Raw genomic sequence first — 27008 nt, forward strand, 5'->3', positions numbered from 1 at the left:
GGAAGGAGACCAGAGGTACAGGAATGAGGTTGAGTGGGCATTGCAGGGCTTTAATCTGAGCGTGAGTCAGGGATCCAATTGGTGGTGTTTAAAGACTGCTCTGCCTGCTGGGCACAGGGTGGACTGGGGAGGGGTGTCAGCGTGCAGTGGAGGAAGCAGGGAGATGAGAGAGAACACTTAGGCAAACCTTTTGCTCTTGAGGGAGGACCCCCAAGTCTCCTCCAACCTCAGCCTGGGAAGACCCCCGCAGGCTCCCCGTGAGGGCGGTGGGCTCCCTCTGGAGCACAGCGCAGGGCAGAGTCTCCCCGTGGCTGGATCTGCATCTGATGAGCCGTTAGGGCAGGAAGAGGACCCCCGCCGGCCACCCCCTCGAGCATCTGGACCTGGACTTTGGACTCCCCTGTGGGTCTGTCTCCTGGTGACTTTCCTGGTTTCTCTGTCCTTCTCGCCTTTTTCTCTCCTCCCTCTGTCCACGCCAGTTGTTATCCCACAAACTGAACTCGCCTGCTCAGCATCGTTCACTCCGGATCGCTGACGAACACGTGCGGATGCTCTCGTGTCCCTCACACCTGGTCAGGTGCGGCTGCCTGCTTTTTAATCTAATGATTATGCATTTATTATGCACTTGCTGTGTACCTGTTAGTGTTGGGAGAGCTAGTACACATCTACTAGCTCAGTTCATCCTCCACAATCCTGGGAGGTGATACCGTTACTGGTCCATGCTTTACGATGGGGAAACAGAGCAAAGGGGGCCAAGTAGCCACCGAAGGTCACACATACGGGAAGTGGTAGCTCCTGGACTCAAATCCAGAGCCGGGCCGCTTGTCTCCCACGGCTTTGCTATGTCCCCCTCTCAGTCCCCATCATAAGCTCTGCTTCCCTCAGAGAACAGCTGTTCGGAACCTTGGTCTTTCCATTCTTTGGAATTTTCTGCTCCTGGAAGATGTTCAAAAGGAAATGATACCGAGTGCTGGAATAGCCTCACCCGTGGCGTGGGGACCCGGAGAGGCAGCTGGTGTCTGGGAGGCTTGTAACTGCCCTCTGGGAATTTGTTTTGCTTGTTGCCTGAAAAGGAGAGAGGAAGGGACGCATGAGAGTCGCAGGGAAAGACTGGACAGATCTAGACCCCAGACTGTCACGCACGCACACACACACACGCGCGCGCACACACGCATACACACATGCACACACACACACACAGGCACACGCGCACACACACGCACATACACACACGCACACACGCGCGCGCGCGGGAGATACTCAGAAAGACAAACAGCCCGAGAGAAGGCCATACGAACGCAGACGGTCAACGATGCGAGACAGACACACAGACGCCCTCAGACAGACCCAGACTCTCAGGCCCTCGGAGAGAGGCAGAGACAGACGCTGGGGCTCCCACCTGCTGGGGAAAGGGGGTTCCTGCCGTGGTGACGTCACTTCCCCCACCCGAGCTCTTCCTGGCCGTGGGCCCTGCCCAGCCAGGGAATCCACGCAGTGGCCGACTGTCCGTGTGTCCAGCCTTGTTTCCTAGAGCCCACGCCCCCGCCCACTGAAACCTGTAAATAAACTCCTGGGCCAGGGCTCTTCCTGGGGACCCGAGGCCCACATCGAGGTGATGCACCACCTGTGTCCCCAGGCCAGCACGTTGGCACGCGTGTCACCTTGCAGCCCAGTCTGTCTCCTGACGGACTCGGCCTTTGCCGGCTGCCGCTCTTTCTACAAGACGAGAGGAGGTGAGAGAGAGTGAGGGACCACTTCAGCCTGGTGCTGCCGGGAGGCGGTGGTTTGTGGGGTGGCTTCGTGTTGAGCTTCTTGTCGGGAGAGGGTGACGGTTAGGACACCAGGCCCCGCGTGGAAACCTGTGTGAGTGTGGGCGTGTCCCTCCCTGAGCCTCAGATTCCCTGTCCCTGTAATAGGGGGGCCATAAGACTAAGCCCGCCGCCCAAACCTGGAGCTGCTGGGAAAGCTCCATGAGATGAAAACTCGGACCCGGGAAACACGGGGAGTGGGGGCCGCACCTGTTGTATGCGTGTGTTGTTAGAACGGCCTTGGGAGAATCCAGATCATTGATTTCCTGTCCCAGAAATAAATCCACCCAGGGTTCTGAGCACACAGGTTCGAATCCTTTTGCCACAGAGAGCAGGATTTACTTACCGCCCTGTATATCCTCAGCTCCCGGGGCCTGGCTCTGAATCCCCGGGGCCTGGTGCAGGGCCTGGCACATAGGAGGTGCACAGTGAACGTGCGCCCTGGAGTGAATGAGTGGGACTGAAAAGTCCCTGAGGCTGGATGTAGATGACAGAAGAGAACGTCCCTCCTGGAAAATAAAACCACATGCGCCCTGGGAGATTGCGGGCAGGCTGCTGGCTGTGCTTCGGTCCCCGTGGGTGCACTTGTGTCTCCATAGGCCCATCCCCACCTCCCCACCCAGGGCAGGTTTCCTGCCTCCACGGCTTGTAGTTGATTTCCCTGCATCAGCTCCTACTGTTCAAGGTGCCAGTAAATTGGGTTCTGGTGAGGGCTTCCCTCCTTGCTGGTAGACGGGCCACCTTCTTGCTGTGTCCTCACATGGCCTTTCCTTGGTGTGTGTGTGCGGAGAGAGAAGGTGAGCTCTCTGGTGTCTTTTTTTTGGCCACACCGCACGGCTTGCAGGATCCTAGTTCCTTGGCCAGGGATTGAACCCGGGCCCCGGCAGTGAAAGCTCTGAGTCCTAACCACTGGACCACCAGGGAATCCCCACTGGTGTGTCTTATAAGAATACTAATCCTATAGGACCAGGGCCCCACCCTTATGGCCCCATTTATCCTTAATTGCTTTTTCGGAGGCCCCATCCCCAAATACAGCCACACTTGGGGTGTTAGGACTTTAACATACTATTTTTGAGGGAACGCACATTCAGTCCGTAACACAAGGTACCCTTCTGCTCCAAACAGAGGATTTGAGAAGGCAGGTGAGAACTGCCGCTCCTTGTAAGTTGATCTGTTAGCACCAGCCCCCGTAGTAGCTATCACTTTAGGGTTTGCTATGAGCCTGGCACATCCAGGTCTACACCTCAAGCCTCTGCACTGCTCTGGAGGTTCCAGGCTCCTTGCTTTTTGGCAATGTATTGACCAATACAAGTTTCTTTGCTGCCTGAGCACCATGGTGGGCCAGACACCAGTGAGAAACCAGAAAAAGGGATTCCCTCTTCCTTGGAGCTGGGAATCCCACATGGCAATGGCCTAGGCTTGACACCATGATAGGATGTAAAAGTTGCTCTGGGACAACCACAGGTGGGCTTTGAGGGTTGAAGAGGAGTGCGCAGCCCCCCCCTTGCAAAGACTGGGCAGAAAGGCTCCTGCTTGCCAGTCTTATGCTGGCTGTGAGGAAGCTGCAGGACAAGGAGACAGCATCCTGATGGTGTGGACAGACTGACAGTGGCAAGAAGACACAGACCAAGGGAAGGCTAAGTCATGACACATACATTTTCTTGGAAGTCATAGCGGATATCCTGGTTGGTATTTACAACATTAACCACCAGTGATATGGGAGAGCTTAAAACTGCCAGAGAAAGCCAGAGAAGGAAGTGACCGCGGGGGGTCAGGTAGCTGGAGCTGGGCTCAGAGCCGGATTAGGAGGAGGAGAGGGGCCATCCCAGGAAGGTGGACCACCCTGGGCAAAGGCCCAGCAGAATGGAAGCGGAGATTCTGCTCACGGGGCAGCAGGGATGCTGTTGGCTGAGAGGATCTTGTAGGCAATCAGGAGGCGATGAGCAATGAAAGTCGGAGAGCCGAGCAAGTAGCCCTCGTGGATGACAGCTGGTGCTTATGGGCCACTTAACGTGCTCCGGGCACTTGATACGGATTCAGCCGCCCCATCCACCTGCATGACTTAAGCTGGGCGCTCCTGGTGCCCCGCCTCTCCAGATGCGGAAACTGAGGCGCAAAAGATGAAATAACGTCCTCAGGTCGCACGTTTGGCCGTAGGTAGAGCTGGGGCTTGGATCTAGGCAGGCCAGCTCCAGGGCTCCTGCTGAGGCCACTCTAGGTGTTTGCTGAATCAGATTCAGTTCCTGGGAGCCCAAGGGTTCAGGGGACCCCGTCCTGCTCTTATAGCTTCTCCAGCCTCTCCTGACGTCTGACCTTGGCCATCACTGCATCTCCTGCCGCTGCCCTGGTTGAGACCCAGAATGGCTGGGCCCTTCGTGGTCCTAAGGGAAGGGGCACCCGTGGCCAGCGCTGAGATCCCTCCTGACGGAGCGGATCTCGCCGACCCCGAAGCCTCCAGCACGGGGTCGGGTTGATGGAGGAGTTATTGAGAAGCGGCTCAATACCGGCCGCATTGTGGGCCGATTCAGAGCTGAGCTCTTTGTCTGAGAGGCCTGGAGACGGAGCCGCATTCACTTTCCCTCTCCTGGCGCTGCCCTCCAAGCCCCTCCGAGCTCATGTTGGGAAACACCAGGCCCTTGAAAATTGGTAATTGAGAGAAACATCTGCTGGTTTCCAAGGAGCACACGGTGACTCCTGAGTGGTGAGGGCAAGCGAGAGTCGCGTTGTCACCACATGCTGAAACTCACACACACACACACACACACACACACACACACACACACAGGCACACACGCGCCTGAGTCTCTTTGGTATGTTAATTAAGATTGATTAAATTAAAGTTGTCAATGCTTGTTATAAAGATACAAGCAATATAGGCATACAGAAAGTAAAAAGGATAGACTCCCTCTTTCAGAAGTGGCCATCACGAACAATTTGATTTTTATCATTTTTGCTATAAAAATGGGTCCATATTATATATACTGTTCCGGTTTCATTATTTCTGCTCAGCAGTAATTGCAAACAGCCAGCCACCATCCGACCTATAGATCAGCCGTTCTCAGCCAGGGGTGATTCTGCCCCCCAGGGGACCTTGGGCGATGTCTGCAGACGTTTTTGGTTGTCACAACTTGGCAGTGATGGTGCTCCTGGTATCTAGTGCGTAGAGGCCAGGGGTGTGGCTAGATATCCTACAATGCACAGAGCACACCGCAGAGAAGTATCCAGCTCAAAGCAGCAATAGCATCAAGGTTGGGAAACCCCACTATAGATTTATGTACCTTTCTAGTGGCCCCATTGTATTCAATAGTGAGATAGATAGATAGATATATTTATACACACACCAGGGTTTGTCTAGTGGGATTTGGACGGTCTCTGGTTGTTCACGTTTACCAGAAACGCTGCAGAGGTGTCCTTATACGTATATGCTCTCAGCTCCTTCTGCGAATTTTTCTGTTGGATACAATCCCGGAAGTTAAAATTGCTGGGTGGAAGGGTAGTATGCATCTCAGGTTTTGGTAGGTACTGCCATGGTGCCCTCCGAAGTGATTATGACCGTTGACATTGCCACCACAGACAGCTCACTCACCCATGCCTCCTCTCCTCAATTAACAAAACGCATTTCATTTATTTCCAATCGCTTTCCACTGCACCTCCTTGTCCATTGACAGGAAGGGCTCTCTCACCGCAAATTCACTCCATCCTGCCAGTAACTCTCCAACGGTGATTGCTGTTTTGCTGACAGTGGGTGTTTAAAGACGTTCGACGTCAGTGACAATAGAAAAAAGCAAGTCCCGTTAGTTCTTTCCATGCGGATAATAGCAAGAAAGGTAAAAAGGCGCTGCTTTGTCTTTTCTTATTGAAGGAGCTTTTAATCGTGAGGTTCTAAAATGATTATAAAGACCTTCTGCTCTCCCTGGAGTTGATTTCCCCACCCCGTTCCCACACGCACTTTGAGACCCGGGGCTCACCCATCGCCCAGCTGCAGCCCCTTCCCAGGCCACCTCCCAAAAGGCGACTTCGGGGTGTGTGGGGTGAGGCCCCGCACACTTCTGCCACTCGGCTGCAAGAAGGCAGTTCGCCTGTAACCGGGACAAGGTATCTTACTAGTTAAAAGGAGACACACACATAAGCAGGATACGTGGGGCTAATGATTTACCATCAACACCCTTTAAACCTGGCCCTGTATTTATTGTCTACTTAATGAACCTTGACTGTAGGGTCCCCTGGGCTTCCGGATGCTTCCATCGCCACTGGGACAGACTAGAGTGGACCTTCTCTGTTAGGCTGCAGCTGTCGGGGGCTGCAGAGCTGCTTCCGGTGCTCCCATCCCGTGATGCTCTAGACTAGAGTAGATGAGTATAAGAGCTGGGAGACTGATGCCCACATGCTTGGGAGCTCAGGGGGGCGTGGGGGGCAAGCCCAGCAGGGAAGTACGTGCGTGTGTGCGTGCGTGTGTGTGCGTGTGTGTGTGTGCATGTGCGTGCGTGCGTATGTTCATGCATGCACGTGTGCGTGGGTGCAATCCGGGGGGGGAGCGGGAAGTGGGGGAAGGGGTCAGCTGGGCGAGGAAAGGCTGGAAGTGGTCGGGCAGAGGGTGTGGCTCAGGTGTGAGCGTGGACCATCCCCTGTCGTCCCATTCGCTCTACAGCACCACACACTGCATCCCTGGGGAGGCCGTCAGTCCAGCCAGTGTTGGGGAGAGACAGGGAGCCACAGTCTCACGGGGCACGCTGTGCATTCATCCACACGCGTCTCCCCTCTCCAGGCGAGGGGAGGCCAGGCCCGGGGACTAGATGACCACCTGGCACCTAGGTATCACCTTGGGCTCCTCAGCTGGGGCCACCTGGAGGGGCCATCAGGCCCTTCTGTGCCCCACCAAGGGCAACCTCAGTGCTGCACCTAATCTCCCAGGAACAGTCAGAGGCTACCCGATGCCTGGCCTCCACTGCCCTCAACCCCAGGCTGAGAGGTTTGACCCAGACCTGCTGCCAGACCCAGGATGACAGCACCTCTGCCTGGAGACACCTGGGAAGCCCCATTACGGGGAGAGGCTGCCTGTTTGGATACTGACAGGTGCTTCTTACATCTTTGTTTTTCTCTTTTATTATGAATGTAGTTACACATGCTCAACAGTGCTGAGTGTGCAGGAGCGTGTGTTACAAGGAAGGGGCCGTCCCCTCTTGGGCACCCACCAGGGTAACCACACCTGTCCCCTGGTCTGCGTAGACGCATGTAGTCACGGGCATGTGTATTTATCGCAAGATTCGCTTTTGTTTTAAAATACACACGTCTGTGCTTTTCTAAACAAAGATGGGCTCGTCCTATCTGGTGGCTTCTCCTCTTTCTCACGGGGCATCTTTCCGTGTCAGCGCCCACAGACCTGCTGGCCGTGCCTTCCTGGTCGCGTCGACCCCTTGGAGGGACGTTTACGTGATTCCCAGTCATTCTCCCTTTTCGCGCACACCCGCCGTGGGCCTTCCTGACCCTCCTCTGTTTACCTGAGAGCCCTGCGATCCTTATTCCACACACTTATTGTGCGTCTGCTCTGGGAAAGGTGCTGGGGACACAGAATGCTCACAGGGTCGCTGGACACTGGCATTCGAGGAGGGAGAGGCAGGAAACAAGCCGTTAGACAGGCCGCATGTGGCCTCTGATTACAGCTGCAGAGAAGAGTGAAGCCCGCACGGGACACGGGGTCCTGGGGACTGGGGCAGGCACTGGTTCAGACAGGATGCTCAGGGATGCTTCCTGAGGAAGTGACGTTGGAACAGAGACCAGAAGGTAAGGAGGGAGCGAGCACGTGGATGTGGGGAAGGATCATTCCAGGCAGAGGGAGAGGCACGTGCAAAGGCCCTCAGGTGGGCTGTGTTGGGACCTTTTACAGAACACAGAACAGAACTCTTATTAGAGCAGAGAGAGCGAAAGGGAGAGGGTCCCAGGAGAAATGCACGTGGAGATAAATACCCAGGAAGTGATTTGCCTGGTCAAAGGTTGTCTCTTGGAAGTTCTGAGAGACTGTTCTTTTGCTCTGCAGAGATGCCCCCAGCTTGCACCGTCCATCAGCTACCGCACTGGTAGAGGGGCCCACTTGGATGGGCCTTCTCCAGCTACTGTGGATTCCACGGCTCAGGTCTGCTAGGGGATAGGTGTGGCCCAGGGCCTGGAGTTCTTGGTTCCCGTAATGAGGCTTCCCAGGTGGTCTCCCTGCAGAGGTGCTGTCATCCTGAGTCCGTGGCCCCAGTTAACTCACTTCACACAGCCATGTGAAGTGGGGACTGGGTGACCCCTCTTCCCCCCGCCCCCAGATGAGGACACTAGTGATATACCGAAGGTCACAGTCTAAGTGGTAAAGTTGGAACGCGAACCCAGGAATCTTGGGGGCAGACCTCGTGTTCTGAGTCTGTACCCTAAATTCTTCCACGAACAGCAATGCGGGGAGCCCCAGGCCCCTGTGCAAGGCCGGACCCCCCCGCCCCAGCCAGCCGAGAACTTGTTTGCCCCTAGCCCGCAACACCAGACAGTGGTGGGTAGTATCTCACGGTTGTGTGTTCCGGTATGAGGTGCCCGGAGCCCAGCCGTGTGCTTGGCACAGAGTAGGTGCTTGGGTAAGCGATGTGGTCTGTCTTTAAAAAAGAGAAAACTGGCCTAGATTTGCTGCCCACCTCCCAAACCTTAAGAGAAAGACCCATTTTTTACTTACAAATGGTCTTACCCTAAGAAAGAAAGGTGCGTCAGGGGTGCTTGAAATAGCACCAGGAGCGATCAGAAAGTTATTCCTTTGACGTCTGGTTCAATTTTATTTGAAATTCCAGGGGGGGAAGGAGCTGGGCTCTTATTCAAATGCAGTGGTGGAGGAGGGGCAGCAAATGAAGTGGCAGGAACCCCAGGCAGGCTAGGGCTCCACTGAATGACAATGAGGCCCGCCCCGGCCCGGCCCCGTCGCATCCAGGCAGGCCTAACGAGATTAGATTTTCATAAATTTCAGACAGTGCCAATTCCTAATTCCTCGGCGTACGGCCGGGAGGCCAGACAGCGCTGCCTGCACGGGCTGCTTGTTAACCAGGAAGCACGCTGACTGCCCCGCCGCCCGGAGCAGACGCGATGGGGGCAGGCGGCGGGGGAGGGGGGAGAGCCGTCTGGTCTGGAGACCTCCCGTGGGCTGGCAGGAGTTGGGTGGACTCTGGCCCAGCTCTCCAGCCAAGGAAGGAGAAAAGAGCCCCAGCACCGGGCTGCCGCTCCGATTATTAACTGAGAGCCCAGTGACAGTCGTGCCCACGTCGCATGGTGAATTCTACACCAGCCCCATTTACAGCTGGGAAGTGGCCGGACAGGGGTTTGAACCAAGGCTCCTGCGTTTGGTTCACGTTATGGCTCCATCACCAAGAACAGGGGACCATAAGCTTGGACGCAAAAGAATTGCATCTTTACCTTAACCAGCCCGAACAAGAACATGGACACCAAACCGCAGGGCGTCAACAGCACCTGCAATGTGGTCGCCGGTGGAAACCACAGGCTGCCTGTCGCATTGAAACCTGCCGGGTTATACTTACTGTGATAGTGTCTCCGGGTCACACGTGTGATCCTGTGTATTCTTCCTATGTCGCAAGTCTGGTTGAGAGTTTGAGAACTATTTTGATACGGTTGGCTTCCTTTCAAAGCCTGACTTGAATTTTTATTCAGTTTAATTTTATTTTAAAAATCTCATTCTGAGAGCGCGTCCTGGCTCCCCCAGGTGCCGGAGGAGGAAGCCTCGGAGTCAGGACTGTTCTCTTCTGACTCTTGGTCTGACCGACGTTGCTGCCCCTCGGGGGTTTGTGGGAACGAAGAGGGAAGGTCCTGTTCTGGGCGGGTGCCAGGCACTCAGGTAGCAGCCGAGGAGAACGCAGCTGTGAGTATCTTTCTGCAGTTTCGCGGGAGGTGCCCAGAGCTGCCCTGAGTGCCTGGCACGAGGTCCTTCTAACCATCCTGTGACTTTCCTCCATGCTGGTGGGGAGGTGGTTACTGCTGGCCAAGATACTGGGTTCGAGGACACATGACAAGCGATGCTCCAGCGGTCCTGAACCAGCCTGGCGACCAAGCCCAGTCCACACAAGCGCCTGGCTTGAACCCACACTGTTCCCGACACTCTGGGGCCACGGCACCCAGGATCGCTGGGTGTGGGGCATCAGCCTAACCAGGCCCTGAAAGTATGGGCTTGGGGGGTCTGGGCTCTCTTGAGCTGTGTGGCCTTTGGCCAGTCACCTCCCCTCTCCCAGCCTCAGTTTCCCCATCTGTAAAGTTGGCGGCGGGGGTCATGTTAGTATCTACTTCACGGAATGCTGGTGACGGTTCAGTAAGATGATGCCTGTACGGATTTGGGCTGTGCCTGGCCTTGAGGGGCCTCTCTGCGACGCTGCCTCTCTCACTAGTGTCAGAGGGACTGGGAGAGGATCAGAGATGCCCGTGCACGCGTCTCGACGTGACTGCGTCTGTCTCTGGAGGAGGAGACAAAAGGAGGGTCAGGCCGCTCCAATGAGGCGGACGAACCTGTTAATTTGAAATTATTCACGAGGAAAGAAGACACTCAAATTAGAATGACCTTACTTTGCATGTGGAAGATGGGCTTGGCCACCCCCAAGAGCCTGCCACATCCATCACCCACCCCAAGGGGGAGATTATGAAGAAAAGTGGCAGGACCTCTCCCCCACCCCCACCCCCCAACAGCGAGCGGACTTGACGCCCAGAACAGGATGAGGGAAATGTGATGTTTCCTCCCCAAAGGCTCCTGTCCTTGGAGCAGAGACCAGTGCCCAGAAGTCCAGCCGCCACCCTGGGTGACCTTTCTGGACTGACCCTGGGGCAGAGGCCCGTGAGGCATGCTCAGCGTTTCCAGGGCATCGGCCTGGGTGAGGGGCGCCTGTTGTCCCCAAAGGCATGTTGGGAATTGTGACAGGATCACGTGCTGTTTTCTGCCCCGTCCTGAGCTCTTGACATCTATTATTTCATCCCCCGGGGACCTCACAGGGGTGCCTGTGCCCAGGGTCACACAGCTGGTAGCTGGTACATGCAGGGAGACAGGACTGGGCATCCTCCGAGGTATTCCCGGCGTGGGAAGGGGAAACTAACAGACACTTCGGGAACGCTGGGAGAATTTAGCAGTTTCCCCTTCTCGCTCCCTGAGGGAGGCTCTGGGTTCGGGACCGGCCCTGCCCTTTGATCTAGAGCAATTTCTCCCTATGCCTCGGTTTGCCCATCTGTAAAATGGCAGTGGTGGTGGCTGGCGCCTCACAGACTCGGGGGAGGCGGGCTCAAAGCAGGGCCGTGCGTGTGTTGTACGTTATCATCCTGACTGTAGTCCCAGTGAGTAGTCGCCACGACAGCAGGGAGCTTGGGCTGTGGACCAGCCTGCCATCTCCTCTTGCTCTAGTCTCCCTTTGTCTGTGACCAGGCTTTGCTGTGAGTCCCATGGTCACAGGAGACTTGAGCTGAGTGGGGGGCAGTGGTTGGACCCACGCCTTCCACCACTGTGCTGGGCACTCGGCCGCATGTCCAGCAGGATCGGTGTGGCTCCACATCTTGGGGGCTCCTCTCTTGGCTGGAACTCCCGAAGCTGCCCGTCCTGCAGGCTTTGGCCTGCTCGGTGCTTTCAGAACTCTAGAATGTGTTGCCGGCGTTAAGGCCCAGGCAGTTCTGGGGAGATGGGGAGGTGTGGCTGCACTGGGCCAGCCTGCCTGGGGGCTGTCCTGTTTGGCCTGCTGGGCTTTCAATTAGCAGTGCCTGTCTGGAGTGCCCTGTGGACCTGGTGAGGAGGACCTCCTGCTCGATTAGTGATGCCTGCTGTGGGAGCAGGATTGAGGAGTTGGGTACGAATGCTGAAACCCAGGCTGCCCACAGGGGCCAGGCAGATGCGATCAAGCAGAATGGGGGCCGAGGTGGAGCTTGGGGCCAAGTGGACAGCACAGCCTGTGTAGTGAGGGTGGCTGCCCTGCAGCTCCGTTCCTTTGAGTGGGGGCAGGGGACTGTGCATGCAAGCACCCTCAGGTCCCTAGTTTGCCACCATTCCCAGCAGGTCCTTTCCGATACACTTCCCGGAAAGGTGGGTTCCTATCGCCCAAGGCAGTGTCTCCCGGAAGGAGCCCCCTGAGAGTGAAAGTTCACTGTGGTGCTGTCGGCGAGACCAGAGCCCCCTCACCCCGTGGCCAAGGTCAAAACACCCAGCCCAGGGTGTTCTCTGCCTCATGGGTTGGGGTGAATCACCTGCCGGCCGGGGGGGCCTCTCCTGCACCCCTTAGTGCCCGCCCTCCCCCGCCCAGTCCGTGTCTCTGCACGGCCCGGAATACCCAGCTCGGTCCTGCTCGACCCTCTCTATTCAGGCTTACGGGTTCGGGCCGCCCTTGTTTTGCCATGGCTGGAGTGCTGCAGGGCCCCCCACTAACTGGTCACCCTGAGGAGTGCTCTCCACGCTGGGCACGTCGCCCTCGCACCACCTCCTCCTCCACACAGGGAAGCTGGGATGGATTCAGCGAGTCAGGGTGCTGGAGCCAGCCTGGGGGTCCCCTTGGGGACCTGCCCAAGGGTCTCGGGAGCCCGCAGGAGTCTCCCTCCTCCTCTGGCCAAGACCCCAGGCCTTTGGCTTCCAGAATGGAGCCTAGAAATGATTCGTGGTTTCTCTTCTTCTGAGCGTTTTCCCCTCTCTTCTCCCACATGGATGTGCACAGGGCTGTGGCCCAGGGACCAGGGTGGTCACGTTGGCACTTCCGGCACCCTGGGCTCCTTCCTAGGGGTGACGCTTCACGCTGGACCCCGGCCCCCAGAAATCAGGTCCTCCTGCCCTTTTGGGGTCGGGAGAGCTGTGAGGTTTGTTCACACCCGCTCGGCCTGCTGGGGCCTCGTCCACTGCTCTCTTTCAGGCCCTACCGGCCTTGTTGCCTCGGCCGCTGGACAACACCAGGAGGAGGGCAGAGGCCTGGCCAGGGCCCTGCAGGCCGCCGGGGCCAGGGACAGAGACGGAGGCAGCGCACACCTCCTTTCCTGCAGGCCCGGGCGGGCAGGGCGCCTGGAGAGGGCGGGGGGAGGAGCAGAGAGGTGCCCACCCCCAGGTCCCCGGCGGGGTGAAGAGTGCATGGCCTGGGGGGAGCGGGTGCGGGCCTCTCTGGGGTGGGCCGTGGGTGTTGCACAAAGCCAGCCTCTGTGTCTCCTGAATGGGCAGCTTCATCCCAGGCCCTAGCGGACGGGCCCTGGACCAGCCCGTCTGGGGAGGCGAGAGGTGTGGCCGCAGTGATCGGGGCTGAGGCCAGAGACCTGGTCTTTGCCCAGCCCAGGCCCTGCCGTCCTCCTGGCGGGAAAGTGAAGAAGCCCCTCAGAGGGTTTGAGGCTTGTCCGATTCCCCGCTAGGCGGGGCACGGCCTTCTGGGGCTCGGGAAGGTCTCACCAAAGTCCCTGGCTACTTCTTCCTCCTTCCTGGGCCCCCCAAGGCGAGGGAGGGCTGCAGCTCCACACAGGCCGGAGCCAGGGCCCCGGCTCCAGACTGAATTCCCGGGTGCAGAGGCGGCCGTCCAGCGGGTGGTCGAGCGGGGGCGGGGGGAGGGGGCCCAGCGCTGGGCCCTGGGGCTACACGAGTCTGTCACTAGGCCTGAACCTGGGTCTCCTCACCTGCAAGACGGGATGATAAAAAGTACCCTTGTGTACGCTCAGCCCTGAGCAGAGCTCCTCAGCCCCGGCACACTCTTTGTCCGGGGTGCCCTGTGCCCTGTAGGATGTTAAGGTTCCAGGAGCGCCCCCAGTTGTGACAAGCCACTAGTGTCCCCAGACATTGCCACGTGTCCCCTGGGGGTTAGACTAACCCGACTCACTGACGGCCTCAGGCAGACATTGGCACAGCTGGGCAAAGGCTTGACATGGTGGAGGAAGGTGGGCGTCCTGCAGAGCCCTGGGTGGGGGAGAAGGGGTGGCCGGGGCTTCAGAGAGGACGTGCGGGCAGGCTGCGTGTGGAGGAGCTTCCGCGGCTGTACCAGCAGGGACGCCCACCCGGGATGCCCCGATCTCCCGCGGGACACCGAGGCTGGCGGCAGGAGGGTGGGCCCTCGCCGGGTTTGGCGGGGCCCCGCTTGAGCGACCCGCGAGCGACACAGTCCCCACCTGCGGCCCGCCCTCCGCACCCCAGCTTCCTTGCATCTCTCTGGGGGGAAGAAGAGCTGAGTCAGTGGCCCTGAGCTTGAACCTGTGCCCCTGGGGAGCCCTCGGCCAATTGCTTGTTAGCGGGGGAGGGGGGCCTTCCTGCTTGCCCTCTGGGATCGTCCGTGGGCGGCCTCAGGCTGGCGGAGGCCGGCTGCGCCCCCTCTGCCGCCCTGTCCCTCCCCAGGTCCCCGGCATCTCGCCCGCCGCTGCTGGGGACTCTGCTGGCACCGGGCACGGGCAGCTGCCGCGCCGCCCGACACGGACCCGCTCGAGTCAGCAGAAACCGCCCGACTCCGGCAGGATCAAAATAACCTCCTTCCTTTTCCAGCACTTGAGGGTTTTTCCGCCTTCTGGGGGAAAAACAAAACAAACCCGAAAAAAAGAAATGAGAGCTGCAGTGTTTGCAGCCGCCCGGAATGGGGTTTCTCTGAGGCCTCTTCCCGGCGGTGGCCCGCACACGCTCTGTCCCGTGGAGGGTGGTGTGTCTTCGTGCGTCTCGCGTGTGTGATAGATGTGTGTGTACGTGGCTGTGTTATCTGTGTTCGTTTGTGTTGGCGCGTGTGTGGGTGTGTAGGGGTGCTGACGCTTTTGCGTATTAGGTGTGCATGTGTGTTGGGGTGTGTGGGTGCTCAGACGCCCCGAGCCTCTGCCCGCACCAGCGTCCCTGAGGCCTCACGTGTCCCCTTGGTCTTGCAGCGGAGCTGGAGTTCGTTGAGATCACCGTCATCGTGGTGGTGGTGATGGTGATGGTGGTGGTGATCACGTGTCTGCTGAGCCATTACAAACTGTCCGCGCGCTCCTTCATTGGCCGGCACAGCCAGGGCAGGAGGAGGGAAGACGCCCTGTCCTCGGTGAGTGCCTGCCCTCCCTGAGCTTCCGGGGGCCCGTGGACGCCCCTGATCAAGTGCCTGTGGTGTCGGGGTCGGGTGCTCACAGGAGCTGACGGCAGGGAGGCAGTCTGGGGGGAGCTTCTAGGTACAGGCAGTGACCCAGAAGGAAGGGAGCCCGTGGACCAGTCCATGCAGTGGGGCTTTGGTCCCCAGATCCATCCGTCCATCCATCCGTTGGACAGACATTTACTGAGCACCCTCTGTGTGTCTAGAGCCTTCCCAGGCATTGGGGGGAGATAGCTTCGAGCAGGTCGCCGGGGGGTGCTGCCTGATGGGAGGGATGTAGACAGACAGGAGCGCCGGCTGCTCCGAAGGAAGCTGAAAGGAATCACCGGGAATCCCAGAGGCTGGTTTACCCAGGACAGTCGAGGTGAGCCCCTGAGGCCGAGCTCTGGAGGGAGAAACAAGGGTGGGGTGCAGAGTGGGTGAGTGCAGGAAGGGTGAGAAGGACAAACGCGGCACGGCCCTTGCTGTCCCTACAAAACTGCAGTTTGATATGTTACTAGAACTGTGTGCCCTGTTGGGCATTCTGGAAACCCAGGAATATCCCCACAAAACTCCACAAACTGGGGCAGGTGGAGCAGCTCCCAGCGGTTTGGGAACTCGCCCTCGTCCAGACCTGAGCACCCACGTTCCCCTCATTCACCTGCACCTTCGGTGCCACCCCTGCCCGCCGCTCCGTGTTCCTCAGCAGATGGACCAGGGGGCGGTGTAGAGTCCATCACTAAACAGTTTCCATCTCCACGCCTGTCAGGTGTAATTCAACAACCTGGACAGGAGTAGCTGTCTGAGGGACGGGCTGCAGATGACACGGAGAGGGGGGCCCGTGGGCGGCCCCGGGGCTGTGCAGGGAGCACATCTCTGAGCCCGTGTTCACTGGGCGCTGGGGGGAAGCGGCAGCAGGCATGGCCTCCCGGCTCTGGGGGACGCCTGGGGCCAGCGCTGGTGCCCAGAGTCTGTGGGACTGAGCTGAGTCAGGCTGGCAGGCCTGTCCCTGGCAAATTTGGGCATCTCCGCTTGCGTCAGGCCTCAGTATGTCACCAGGTTGCCAGGGCTTGGAGCATCCGCTCTGGTCCCTCTGACGGGAGCACTGGGTGCCCCAAACCCGAGGCCGGTGTGTCCGGAGGATGCTCGGCAGCTCCCTGCAGGGCTTACCTGCGTGTTTATTTGCTGTCGCTGTTGCCTGAGTGACAGTGCCACCAGCTGCACTGCCACGTCCGCGCTCAGTAATCCCTCCCACATTTTACAGAGGAGAAACGGGGGCTCAGAGAGGTGGGAACATTTGCCTAGGGCCACACAGCTTCTCAGCCACAGCTTGAAGAGCCCATGACCCGTTTTGTCCCACCTCGGATGCTGGGGCAAGCTTTGGACAAATGAGAAGACGTCAGCCTGGTAGCCGTGCTCCAGGGTGGGGCATCCTACCCCCTCTGAGCCTCAGTGTGTGCGTCTGTAAAATGGGTGGAGCAAGCCTTTCTCCTTCCTACCCTGCATGGTCACAGGGGGGGTGAAGTTAGCTGAGGGAGCTGGGGAGATGGCAGAGGTTCCGGCGCAAGGGACCCGTGCCACCATAGCGGGGACAGCCCTGTAGGCAGCACTGGGACTTCGTGCCCAAGTGGAGGTCAGGATTCGGGTTCTGGTTCCTGAACATCTGAGGTTAAAAGAAAGTCTCCCCTGCCCCCCTGCCCCCGGCCGACTTCTACCAGACACCTGCACAGGCCCCCGGGGATGCCCAGCTGGGTAAACATGGAGGCTTGTTAGACCTGAAGTACGTGTGGCGGCTCCCCTGGGGCCCCTGCCAGACAGGGCGTGTCTGAGGAGTCTCGAGGGCCCATGACCTCCCAGAGAGACCCAAACGCAGCCGCCGTCTGCTTGGCGCTGGGCCCACCCCTGGCATGGCTGTCCTGCCGTGGCCCCTTTTCAGGGTGAACCTCTGGGAGTTCATTTCCTCATCTGTCAAGAGGGTGGGGCTCAGGTGCAGGTAAAGCCCTGTGGCCCTGGGACCTCACTTCCCCACCTGATGCTGCTGCCAGAGAAGCTGGACAATACTGCAGGGGTACAGACTGCAGCTGAAGGCAGGGCGGGAGTCAGCCAGGTCCACATAGACCAGGGCCGGGTGCCCACTCTGTGAGTCAGGTTTCTGGGCTCATCCCCACGATCTCTTCTGTGGCTGCAGCGGCCCTGCAGCAGCCTTCTTGGTGGTGTGACAGACTGTCTGGCCCTTTATGGAGCCAGTGTGCGGACCCCTGGTCTAGATGGGGAAGCCATGGGCAGCTGGACGAACTCTCGAAGGAAGCTTTTAGAAAGAGAAGGAGGTGTCGGGGAGTGGAGCGGGGGTGAGAGAAGGAGCTGCCAGGAGCAGCCCTGTGGGCACTGGCACCTGGAAAGGCGTCAGGGCCATTCACTGAATAAGAGAACGAGGTGAGTTAAGACACGGCCTGTGGGCAGGTGTAGTGCAGCCACCTGGCCTCCGGGTTCCTCACAGCAGGGCCAGGCTGACACAGGAGCTGAGATGCTGTGGGAGGGGCATCCGGCAGGTGGGAGGTTCCTGGAGGCCTCCCTGGAGGAGGAGGTGACCTCCAGGTGCACAAGTTGGGCGTAGTCAGGTGACAAGGATGGAAGTGATTCTGGGGTCTGCGGTGGGGCCTCCCAAGCAGTGACTGGTATTTTCCTAAGCACTGTGGGTGGAGACTCCCCGGGCTAGGGCTCGACAGAGGGCTGGGGGGTGGGCAGTGGTGGGAAGACATTGTGGGGACCTCGAACAGAGGGCCTCCTAGGGGGCTTTTAGGCAGGGGCCCGTCTGGGTCACATTTATCCAAGTTGACCTTGGCTGCTTGCACCCCTCCCCAGGACTCCCGACTTGAATGGGGAGCAGGTGGATGTCCCCCCATCTGCTTCCTGGTGCTCACATGGACTGTGCCAGGGGCCCGACTGGGGGCCACAGAGCGTGCCAGGGCCGGCTTGAGCCCGAATGCTTCTGGAGGCGGTGGGCGAGGTTTGGATCCCAGCACTGCCCGCTACCAGCGGGAGCAGCTCGGCTTAGCCACCTGGCCTCCGCCTTGCCGGCTTTGTCGGGATGTCGGGAGAGTTGAGTTAGTGCTTTAAAGAGCGTAGCACAGTGCCTGGCGCCAAGGCGTTCCTAATATCAGTAACAGAATGGCCCTTGATGGCCATATTAACAGTAATCGTGTATGTCTGCCCTCCGTATCCCCACGCCTGGAATAAACTAGACCCCGGTGAGTCTTTGCGGGGTGCTTTCCTCATGAGAGACACAGAGCTCCCCTAGTGGCCATATGGGAAATTGCAGCCCTCCTGGCAATTCCTCCCCAGGCTGCCGGTGAGAATCGTCTTACAAGGGAACCCTCAAGAAAACATGTCCCCCAAAAAACTCTGGGGTGATAGATATGTTCATTATCTTGATTGTGGTGATGGGCTCCTGGTAGATAGCTATGCCACAACAACCAAATTGTATGCTTTGAATAGGTGCAGTTGATTATATGTCAGTTACATCTCAATAAAACTATAAAATTAGAGGAAGGAAGGCATCCCTCCCCATAGGCCCGGGCCTATCCATGTGTATCACCGGAACAGAAGTGGTGCTGCATGATTGCATGATTAACTCTCCTGTATTTCTTCATCTATAAACTGGGCCCCCAACAATGGGGGCAAGACAGACTATAGTAAGTGCTAAGTAAATACGCGGACAAGGTGATTACAGACATGACGGATGCTTTGAAGGAGATAAGCAGGTGACGGGATGTTTAATGGGAGAAGGCCCTTCAGATAGTGGTGCTAGAGAAAGCCTGCGGTGGGCACTGGAATTGAAAAGCGAGAAGGAGCCAGCTGTGCAGTGGGGCAGCCAGTGCGAAGGCCCCGTGGTGCACAGTTAGCACTTCCATGCACTAAATAGCGGGTCAGCGCGACAGGAGGGAGAGTGGTGGTGGCACCCAGCACTGTCACAGGCTCACTGAGCGTTGCGCGCACCCTGGGGGCTTTTGCATGTTCGCCTCCTTCAGTTCTTCGACAGATACTGCAGTTATGCACGTTTTCAGATGCAGTAACTTGACCGAGGTCGCACAGCAAGTACCTAGGCTTTCTTAGCCGGTTCACCCGTGCATTTGGATGTGTTCTAAGGCCCACGGAAGCTGCTGGAGGGTTTTGAGAAGGAGGGACCCACGAATCAGATGTATGTTTTGGAAAGTGTGAGTTCGGAGGATGCATTTTCGGGGGGCAGCCTTGGGACCTGGGAGATCAGCGATTGTGTCATGTCCGAGAGAAACGTCCAGGCCCGGGCTGGGGTCGCTGCAGTGGGGCTGAAGAGGGGGATGGGTGCAGCATCTCATGCCGAGTGGAGGCTCTCAGAGTCCACGCCAGGCTGCCCCTTGGCTCTCCCACCTCTGCCCGTCCCGCTGACCCTGTCCTCTTCCTCCCCGTACAGGAAGGATGCCTCTGGCCCTCGGAGAGCACGGTGTCAGGCAGTGGAATCGCGGAGGTGAGACCCAGCGCCGCCTCCCCTCCACCACTACCCTCCCCCCGCCCCCCCACCCCCCCACCCAAGACTGCTGTAGTGGACGCCGAAGGCCCCCTACCCAGTAGCTCCCCTAATCCGGACCAGAGGCACCTCCCCTGCTAGTAGAGTGGCTACAGGAGGCCCACACCTGCCCTTCTCTGAAGAATCCTCCTTGGTTGCTGGCATCGTCCCTACCGGGACATCATACGCTCCCCACCCCCAGGGAGCAGCCCTCAGTATCTGCGACACCGAAGGCCAAAGGCTGCCCTCTTCCAACTGTGTGACGATGTTCACACTCCAGGGCTCGCCAGTCATCAGGGGGCTGGACCCTGGGCTTGGCTCCTCCCCCCGCCACCCGGCGGCCATCTCTCCCTTTCCCCAGAGAGCAGAGTCACAGGGGCCCTGCCGCTGGGGGGACACTCACTCTGCTCTTCCCCTCCAGCCGCAGGTTTACGCCCCGCCCCGGCCCACCGACCGCCTGGCCGTGCCCGCCTTCGCCCAGCGGGACCGCTTCCACCGCTTCCAGCCCACCTACCCGTACCTGCAGCACGAGATCGACCTGCCGCCCACCATCTCGCTGTCGGACGGGGAGGAGCCCCCGCCCTACCAGGGCCCCTGCACGCTCCAGCTGCGGGACCCCGAGCAGCAGCTGGAGCTGAACCGAGAGTCGGTGCGCGCGCCCCCAAACAGAACCATCTTCGACAGCGACCTGATGGACAGCGCCATGCTGGGCGGCCCCTGCCCTCCCAGCAGTAACTCGGGCATCAGCGCCACGTGCTACGGGGGCGGTGGGCGCATGGAGGGGCCACCCCCCACCTACAGCGAGGTCATCGGCCACTACCCCGGGGCCTCCACCTTCCAGCACCAGCAGAGCAGCGGGCCGGCCTCCTTGCTGGAGGGGACCCGGCTGCACCCCGCACACATCGCCCCCCTGGAGAGCACAGCGGCCTGGAGCAAAGAGAAGGATAAACAGAAGGGACACCCCCTCTAGGAGTCCCGGGGGGCCAGGGCCGGGGCCGCAGTAGGTAAAACAGCAAAACACTCCGCACTTCTTGAAAGAAAAGAGAGAGGAGGACGGGGCGACACACAGGAAACTGCGACGCATGACCATCCTCTCCCCACCTCTCTGTGTGTAAATATTTACATGTTCTGTCTGGTCTGAATGCACAAAGCTAAGAAGACTTGCAAAAAAAACCATGTTTCTCTGTTGAGCTGCGTCTTGAAGGCAAAAGAGGAAACAAAATTCTACGCTAGTCTTTCCTGTTTCTAGTTGAGCTGCGTGCGTGAATGCTTACTTTCTTCTGTTTGTTTATGATGATTTCACTTAACTTTAAAGACATATTTGCACAAAACCTTTGTTTAAAGATCTGCAATATTATATAAATATAAATATATATATAAAATAAGAGAGACTGTATGTGCGAGGGCAGGAGTATTTTTGTATTAGAAGAGGCCTATTACAAAAAAAAAAAGTTGTTTTCTGAGCTAGAAGAGAAAAAAAAAGGCCATTTTTGAGTGCCAACTCAGAAAGTGTGTATTACCTTGTAAAGAAAAAAAACTACAAAGCAGGGGTTTAGAGTTATTTATATAAATGTTGAGCTTTTGCACTATTTTTTAATATAAATATGTCAGTGCTTGTTTGATGGAAACTTCTATCAACGTCTGTCGAGACTTTTAAGGGAGAAATGTTGGAATTTCACGGTGGACGTCAGGCAGAGGGTGGGCTCCACGCTGAGTCTGGAGAGAGGCTCCCAGAGGGGCTGATTTCCTGCAGAGTGGAAGCTTCTGTCTAGTGATAGGTTATTACCTCGTTATACATTCCCTCCCGAAGGAGACGCATTTTTTTCCCCTCTGGGCCAGGACAGCCTTTGGATCGCAAAGAAAATAGGAAAGTTACTCGAGGCCCCAAGTTCCAGGAGGTGGGCTTTGCTCTTCCCAAAATGAAGATACACTGTTACTGAAGGAATCTTAGTATTTTCTCCTCTTTTCCGAACCACGAAGGTCCCTGTAGGAAGGGGCTCGCTAAGGTGCTCTCTGCCCCCTGCCTGCCTCGCCAGGGCCACGCCAGAGGCGGTTAGGTGGCTCGCGCGTGCGGGATACTCTGGTCATTCAGACTCTACCGGCTGAGGTGGGTGCAGCCCACTGGCGTATAGGAAAGGCCCAAAGGACTAGCAATGTGACCTCATCCCTGTCTTTATGTATTGATTCTCACGTAACAGGCCCATAACCAGAAGACCAGAGATGAAAAGGTGACACGCCCAGGTTTCTCCCAGGACACTGCAAAAGGGTTATAACGAGAAAGACAGTCGAACCAACGCGAACTCGAGCTTTAGGATGTAGAAGCAGAACTCTTTCCCTTCTCCCCTCTTTCGCATTTCATTCCCTTCCCCGTGGAAACCATCGTTTTTGATGTGTTTGTGTATCTGTGTTTTCATAAGCGTCTTCATCAGACACAACTCTTGTTTACCAGGGTTTTACTGAGTAGATGTCGGCGGGACCCCTTGCTGGTGGCGTGCGTGTGTGCAAGTAGAGAAGGCGGGGAGAGAGCGGAGTCGGGGTCCTCCCTCCCACCAAGGGTGGGCTAATACTCCATGGGGTGACGCCCTTAGCAGGAGAGCAGGCTGCCCTGCCCCCTGCCCCCTGCATCCCACGGAGGTGTCTTTTCATCTTCGGCAGAATGCCAACTAGCCGGTTAACATAAGAGAAAGGTATAAGAGGCAATAAGTATTGATGTTAAACAACTTTTTTATTACTTGAAAAACAAAAACTCGAGAACAGTTTTGAAGTTCTGACCATTTGAACTCTATTTCTATACGTACCTTTTAAGACCACGGTGACCAATAGATGACCGAGGTGTCTGAGTGCCCGCTCACCAGCCTGGCAGAAAGTTCTGGTACCTTGACAATAAAACCTGCCTCTCCGTGGGGTCTTCAGCCTAACCTTTGCCTAACCTTTGCTTCTCTCTCAAAGATTCTTTGAAAAGGTCATTCATGCAGAGACATCCATAGTTTGTCCTGAAAGGTACAGGGACACATTTATAGGTAAAGTTTAAAAAAAAAAAAAATATATCGTTCCTTTATGTGAAACGTCTCCCTAGTGCCTTACTGAGAAAGCGGTTGACCCCTTTTGTCCCCCGGCAGCGGCGTTCCTGGACAACGCCCTGCTCACCCGGGCCCGGCCTTCCCGCTCGAGGTGGACAGAGGGCTACTGCTTCTTTAAAAACATCCCCATCGCCTCGTGCCGTGTCCCACCCACCCGCCCTCCACCCTGGATGTGCCTCCCTTGGGTCAGGCCGCCCCTCCTGCCCCTCCAGCCTCTTGTCAGTACTCGTTGATCTCCCACCTGGGTCACAAACCTAGTCGTGGACCTTGTTTGTGTGAGTAGCGTAGCAGCAGACGAGAGCCAGGCCCAAGTGTTCCCGAGGTCCTCGAACCAAACCTTGAATCTCGTTGCTGGGTGGTGCGGTCTGCCGTTGCCGTATGAGCAGCGAGGTAGAAGAAGGAAGCAGGTGAGGGGGTTACTGACCTCAGCTGGCTTGAGGGCAGAGCACCCTCCCCACGCCCCCATTACGCCCCAGGATGGCGGTCCAGGCCTCAAGGCCGCCGCCTTGTCCCTGGGCTCCGTGCCTAGCGGATGACAGTTGCAGAAGTTCATGGTGGAGCAGCTCGTCAAGGCCAGGGCACCTCCCAAGAAAACCATGGGGTGTGTTTCTGCAGACCTCTTGGTTTCCCTGCTGGACCCAGAGCCCTGAGGGTACACTCCTTCCACTAGGTGTTAGCTGTCGTGTCCTTACCTTTGAAAAGCCTTTGCGCATCCCTCGGGAGGCCCCCTTTTTTCAGTAGAAAGTTGGTGGGGTTGGGGGTGGCCCTTGGCAGTGGCCGGTTGGAGGGGGACCAGGCTGGGCTCAGAGAAGGTGGCAGAGCTTGGCTTTCTCTAAGCCTCTCATTGTTTCCCCGCTTGTCAATCATCACATTTCCTCCGGAGGAAAACTCTTTCCCCCGCCAAGCCCAGGTCCACACAGACGGACTTAGCAAAGTGCCCTAAGAGCCGTCCACGTCCCCGTGTCTTTGCCAGGAGCTGAGAGCGACGCCTCCCCACGGCTAGCAAACACCGGGGCGGGGCGAGGACCGAACCCTTCCCAGTCCTTTTCTGTCTGCTCTGTGAATTGTACTTTTCAGAGAATTTTCTTTTCTACGTGCAACACCAAGCTTCCAGATCCGTAGAACATGCTGATGACAAAGGAGAGAAAATGTTCCGTTTTGTTTGGTTTTCCGGAAACTGCGCTTCAAATTCTGCTGTACTATAGAGCTCAGAAGGACCTGCTGCGTTCTCATTTGCCTGCCTGGTTCCATGGTGGTTGTGCTGATGGTGACGCTTTCACGTTGCTCCCTTGGCGTTGGAACCGCTCTCTTTCGCAGCCCTGTTTCCCAAGTTCTGTTCAAGTTACACGTATGTAAACTCTCCGTGGCACGCTGGGTGCGGCGCCCGCGTTGCTGCTGCGTAAGACTCTGTATTTGGATGCCAGTCCACAGGCCTGATGAAATCGCTTGTTGTGTATCAATAATCATTAGTGGCAATGATGACATTCTGAAAAGCTGCAATACTTATACAATAAATTTTACAATTCTTTGGAACGAGGCTCTTTCGCTTTCTTGGGCTGCATTGCTTTCCCTCTACCACCCCACCGCCCTCGGCACCAACACTTGGATGCCTTTAGTGGGAAGGAAGCAATCCCTCGGAGCTGCTGTGTGGCCTTGAGCGATTCCATCAACCTCTCTGTTTTAATTCAGGCAGCGTTCAGGGAGCCCAGTGAAAACACTTGCACGGGCAGGGGGTGCGTTGGGTGACATTGGGGTAAAAGAGTTTGCAAAATACTGCCTACTTTTCCCCCCTCTTGGGATATCAGCCACCGTGGCACGATGAAAGCTCTGGTAAGGGCTGCGAGAAAGAAATTGTCTTAAATGGGGCTCTTCCAGAGACGTGGACTTGTGTGAAGGGATGTATCAAAGTTCTGCTCCCAGGGGAGACAGTGAAGGGACCTGGGAAAAGGACAGAGGGAGGAGAAGTGCGAGGGGGACTGTTTTAGGCCAAGTCCCAGCCTCAGGCTGATCCGCAGGGAGTCTGGGAAGCTCTGGGATGCAGACTGCACCCGGGAGAGGCAGGCTCTCAGATGCTCCTGGCTCTTCCTGCCTGAGAGTGGGGCAGAGAGGACTCCCCCAGGCCCCAGGGTGGCCCTCTGAAAACATCCCCGGATGCCAGCCCTTAGCAGCGACCCACATGGAAGCAGGGAATGGGATCCCGAGGGTCTGGGTGGGACACTCACAGTGCCCACTACAGAAATTCTTGTTTATTTCTCTAAATTGAACCATTTTTCATGTCTGGTCAAGGATTTTTTTTTTCAAGTCAGCCAAAACAGAGCTGATCCCCAGGGGTGAACATTGTTTGGCCTCATTCCAGGTCTTGTAATCTTCTGGGCCATAGAGCCCTGTGATTGGGGCAGAACCGGACACACGTCTGCCTTACCTGTTTCCCTCTCTGGTGAAAAGATTACAGAGAACTGGGGAGACACCAAAAGAGCTCATTGCTCTTGGCTGGTGAGAGCAGGGACCGCGGTGCTCTGCCCTGGCCTGGCTCCAGAACCCGAGTGCCTCTTACTGGCGGTCACTCCCCTTGCTGACCCTCGGTCACTTGGTCTGTAGAATGGGTTGACAGCAGTGCCTGTGAGGTGGTGTCTGATTCAATGATGCCAAAGGGTGCCTGGCAGACACAAATATTAGCCACTCTCATTAGTCACAGGCTCCCTGGGACAGTTTCCCTATACCTGAATGTCCCTCGAAGATTCTGGATGAGTTTGCATGTCCCGGGCTGAGCACACAGACAGCATCACCTCCCCAGGTGGTGGGGTCGGTCGGAACAGAGCTTTTCCCCACTGGAGAGGGGAGTTGCGGTTCTAACCAAAGAGCTGACACCCCTGCCCCACTTTGAGTTTAGCTCGAGCAGAAGTCGCCATGTGGGTCCAGGCTAACAACTGACGTCGCTACGGCTAATACTCACTGAGCATCTACTAGGCTCCAAGCACAACGCCAAATTCTGAGTGAAGGTGGCATCTCCTTTCGGGAGGCCTCACTTTGCACTCACTCCCCCCACGTTTTCTGAGCCCTGCTGAGGGATGCTGGCGCATCAGACCCAACCCTGACCTCAAAGAACTCACCTTCTGGTTCTAGAGACAGACTCGCAGCCTGGGACCACAGCCCAGTATGGTGAGGGCAAGGAGAGTGTGCTGTCAGGAGCTGGGAGAGGTCTGTGAAGGCTGGATTTGGAGCTCAAGGATGTGAGGAAGGAAGACGAGGACAGCAGAGACCGAACCAGGCGCTTGCGTGAGCAGAGGCCGCGAGGGCACTCGACAGGGCACCTGCGCAGCCTGGCAAAACCATGCCCGGGAGGGGAGGCTGAGCCCCTGGCTGGGTGGGAGTGGGGGCACGGAGAAGCCCAGCGCGGTTAGAAACACCAGGAAGATAATCATGCGACCAAGAGAAGGGCGTAAGTTTCCTTTAGAGCCTATCTGATAAGCAGGTATTTCACATCCTCTGTACGCCCGTGCCAGGGACACAGGATGACAGGAAAGACCCCGTCCTCCCTCCGCAGCCTCCAGGCTGGTGTGTGCTGCAGGTGATGGGAAGAGCCCCTGACTGGCCTCCCGCAGGTCTGACATTGCGATGGAGTAGCGGGGGGCAGCCTTAGGTAGCTCTTTGTGAGGCCAGGACCTCAGCAGTTACCTAAAAATCAACAGGCCAACTGGTCTCCCCCATCACCCACCATCCCCATCACCCAGAGCCAGTGCCTTCTCTACTCTCCTATGACCCGTGGACCAAATCCCCAGCTGTCTGGTTTTGTAAATAAAGTTTTATTGGCACAGAGCCCCAGCAGCTTAGTTACACATCATCTATGGCTGCTTTTGTGCAATAACGATAAAGTTTAGTTGCGACAGAGACCAAATGGTCCACAACGCCTAAAATATTTACATTTGGCCCATTACAGAAAAGTTTTCTGATCTCTGCTTTAGAACCCCACGTGGCTACAAGATGGCTGCTGCAGCTCCAGGCATCACAACCAAAGATAGAAAAGAATCCCATTCTTCTTTGTATCTTTTTTAGAAAAAAATAAACCTTAAAAAATAAGCTTAATTTTAGAACACTTTTATGTTTATGGAAAAAGTGAGAAAATAGTGGGCTTTCCATACACCCAGTTTCACCCATTATTAACATCTTATACCAGTGTGATATATTTGTTACAATTAATTAATCAATATTGATATATTATCATTAACTAAAGTCTAAACTTTATTCAGATTTCCTTAGCTTTTCCCTAACATCCTTTTCCTGGTCCAGGACCCCACCTAGGACACCACATGACATTTAGTCATCACAACTCCTGAGGCTTCTCTGGGCTCTGACAGTTCCTCAGACTTTCCTTGTTTGTGATGACCTTGAGAGTTGGGAGTCCTGGTCAGGTATTTATTTTGTAGGATGTCCCTGTATTGGAATATGTCTGAGGTTTTTCTCATAGTTTAGACTGGGGTGACGGGTTTTGGGGAGGAAGAACCCAGAGGCAATGTGCCCTTCTCATCACATCATATCAAGGGTCATA

At 56.8% G+C, this 27008-nt stretch overlaps 1 protein-coding gene across 1 annotated transcript in view; it reads left to right on the forward strand.

Moving 5' to 3' along the window:
- The window catches only part of PMEPA1 (prostate transmembrane protein, androgen induced 1), a 58046-nt gene extending 34057 nt beyond the window's left edge, over positions 1-23989 (forward strand). The window contains exons 2-4 of the mRNA XM_079944631.1: positions 14661-14815; positions 19290-19343; positions 19804-23989. Of these exons, the coding sequence (XP_079800757.1) occupies positions 14661-14815; positions 19290-19343; positions 19804-20352 (758 nt within the window). The 3' untranslated portion in view covers positions 20353-23989. The remainder of the gene's footprint in view (positions 1-14660; positions 14816-19289; positions 19344-19803) is intronic.
- The last annotated feature ends 3019 nt before the right edge of the window (positions 23990-27008 follow it).

The sequence above is a fragment of the Stenella coeruleoalba genome (assembly GCF_951394435.1).
Source record: "Stenella coeruleoalba genome assembly, chromosome: 15".
In the NCBI taxonomy this organism is placed as follows: Eukaryota; Metazoa; Chordata; class Mammalia; order Artiodactyla; family Delphinidae; genus Stenella; species Stenella coeruleoalba.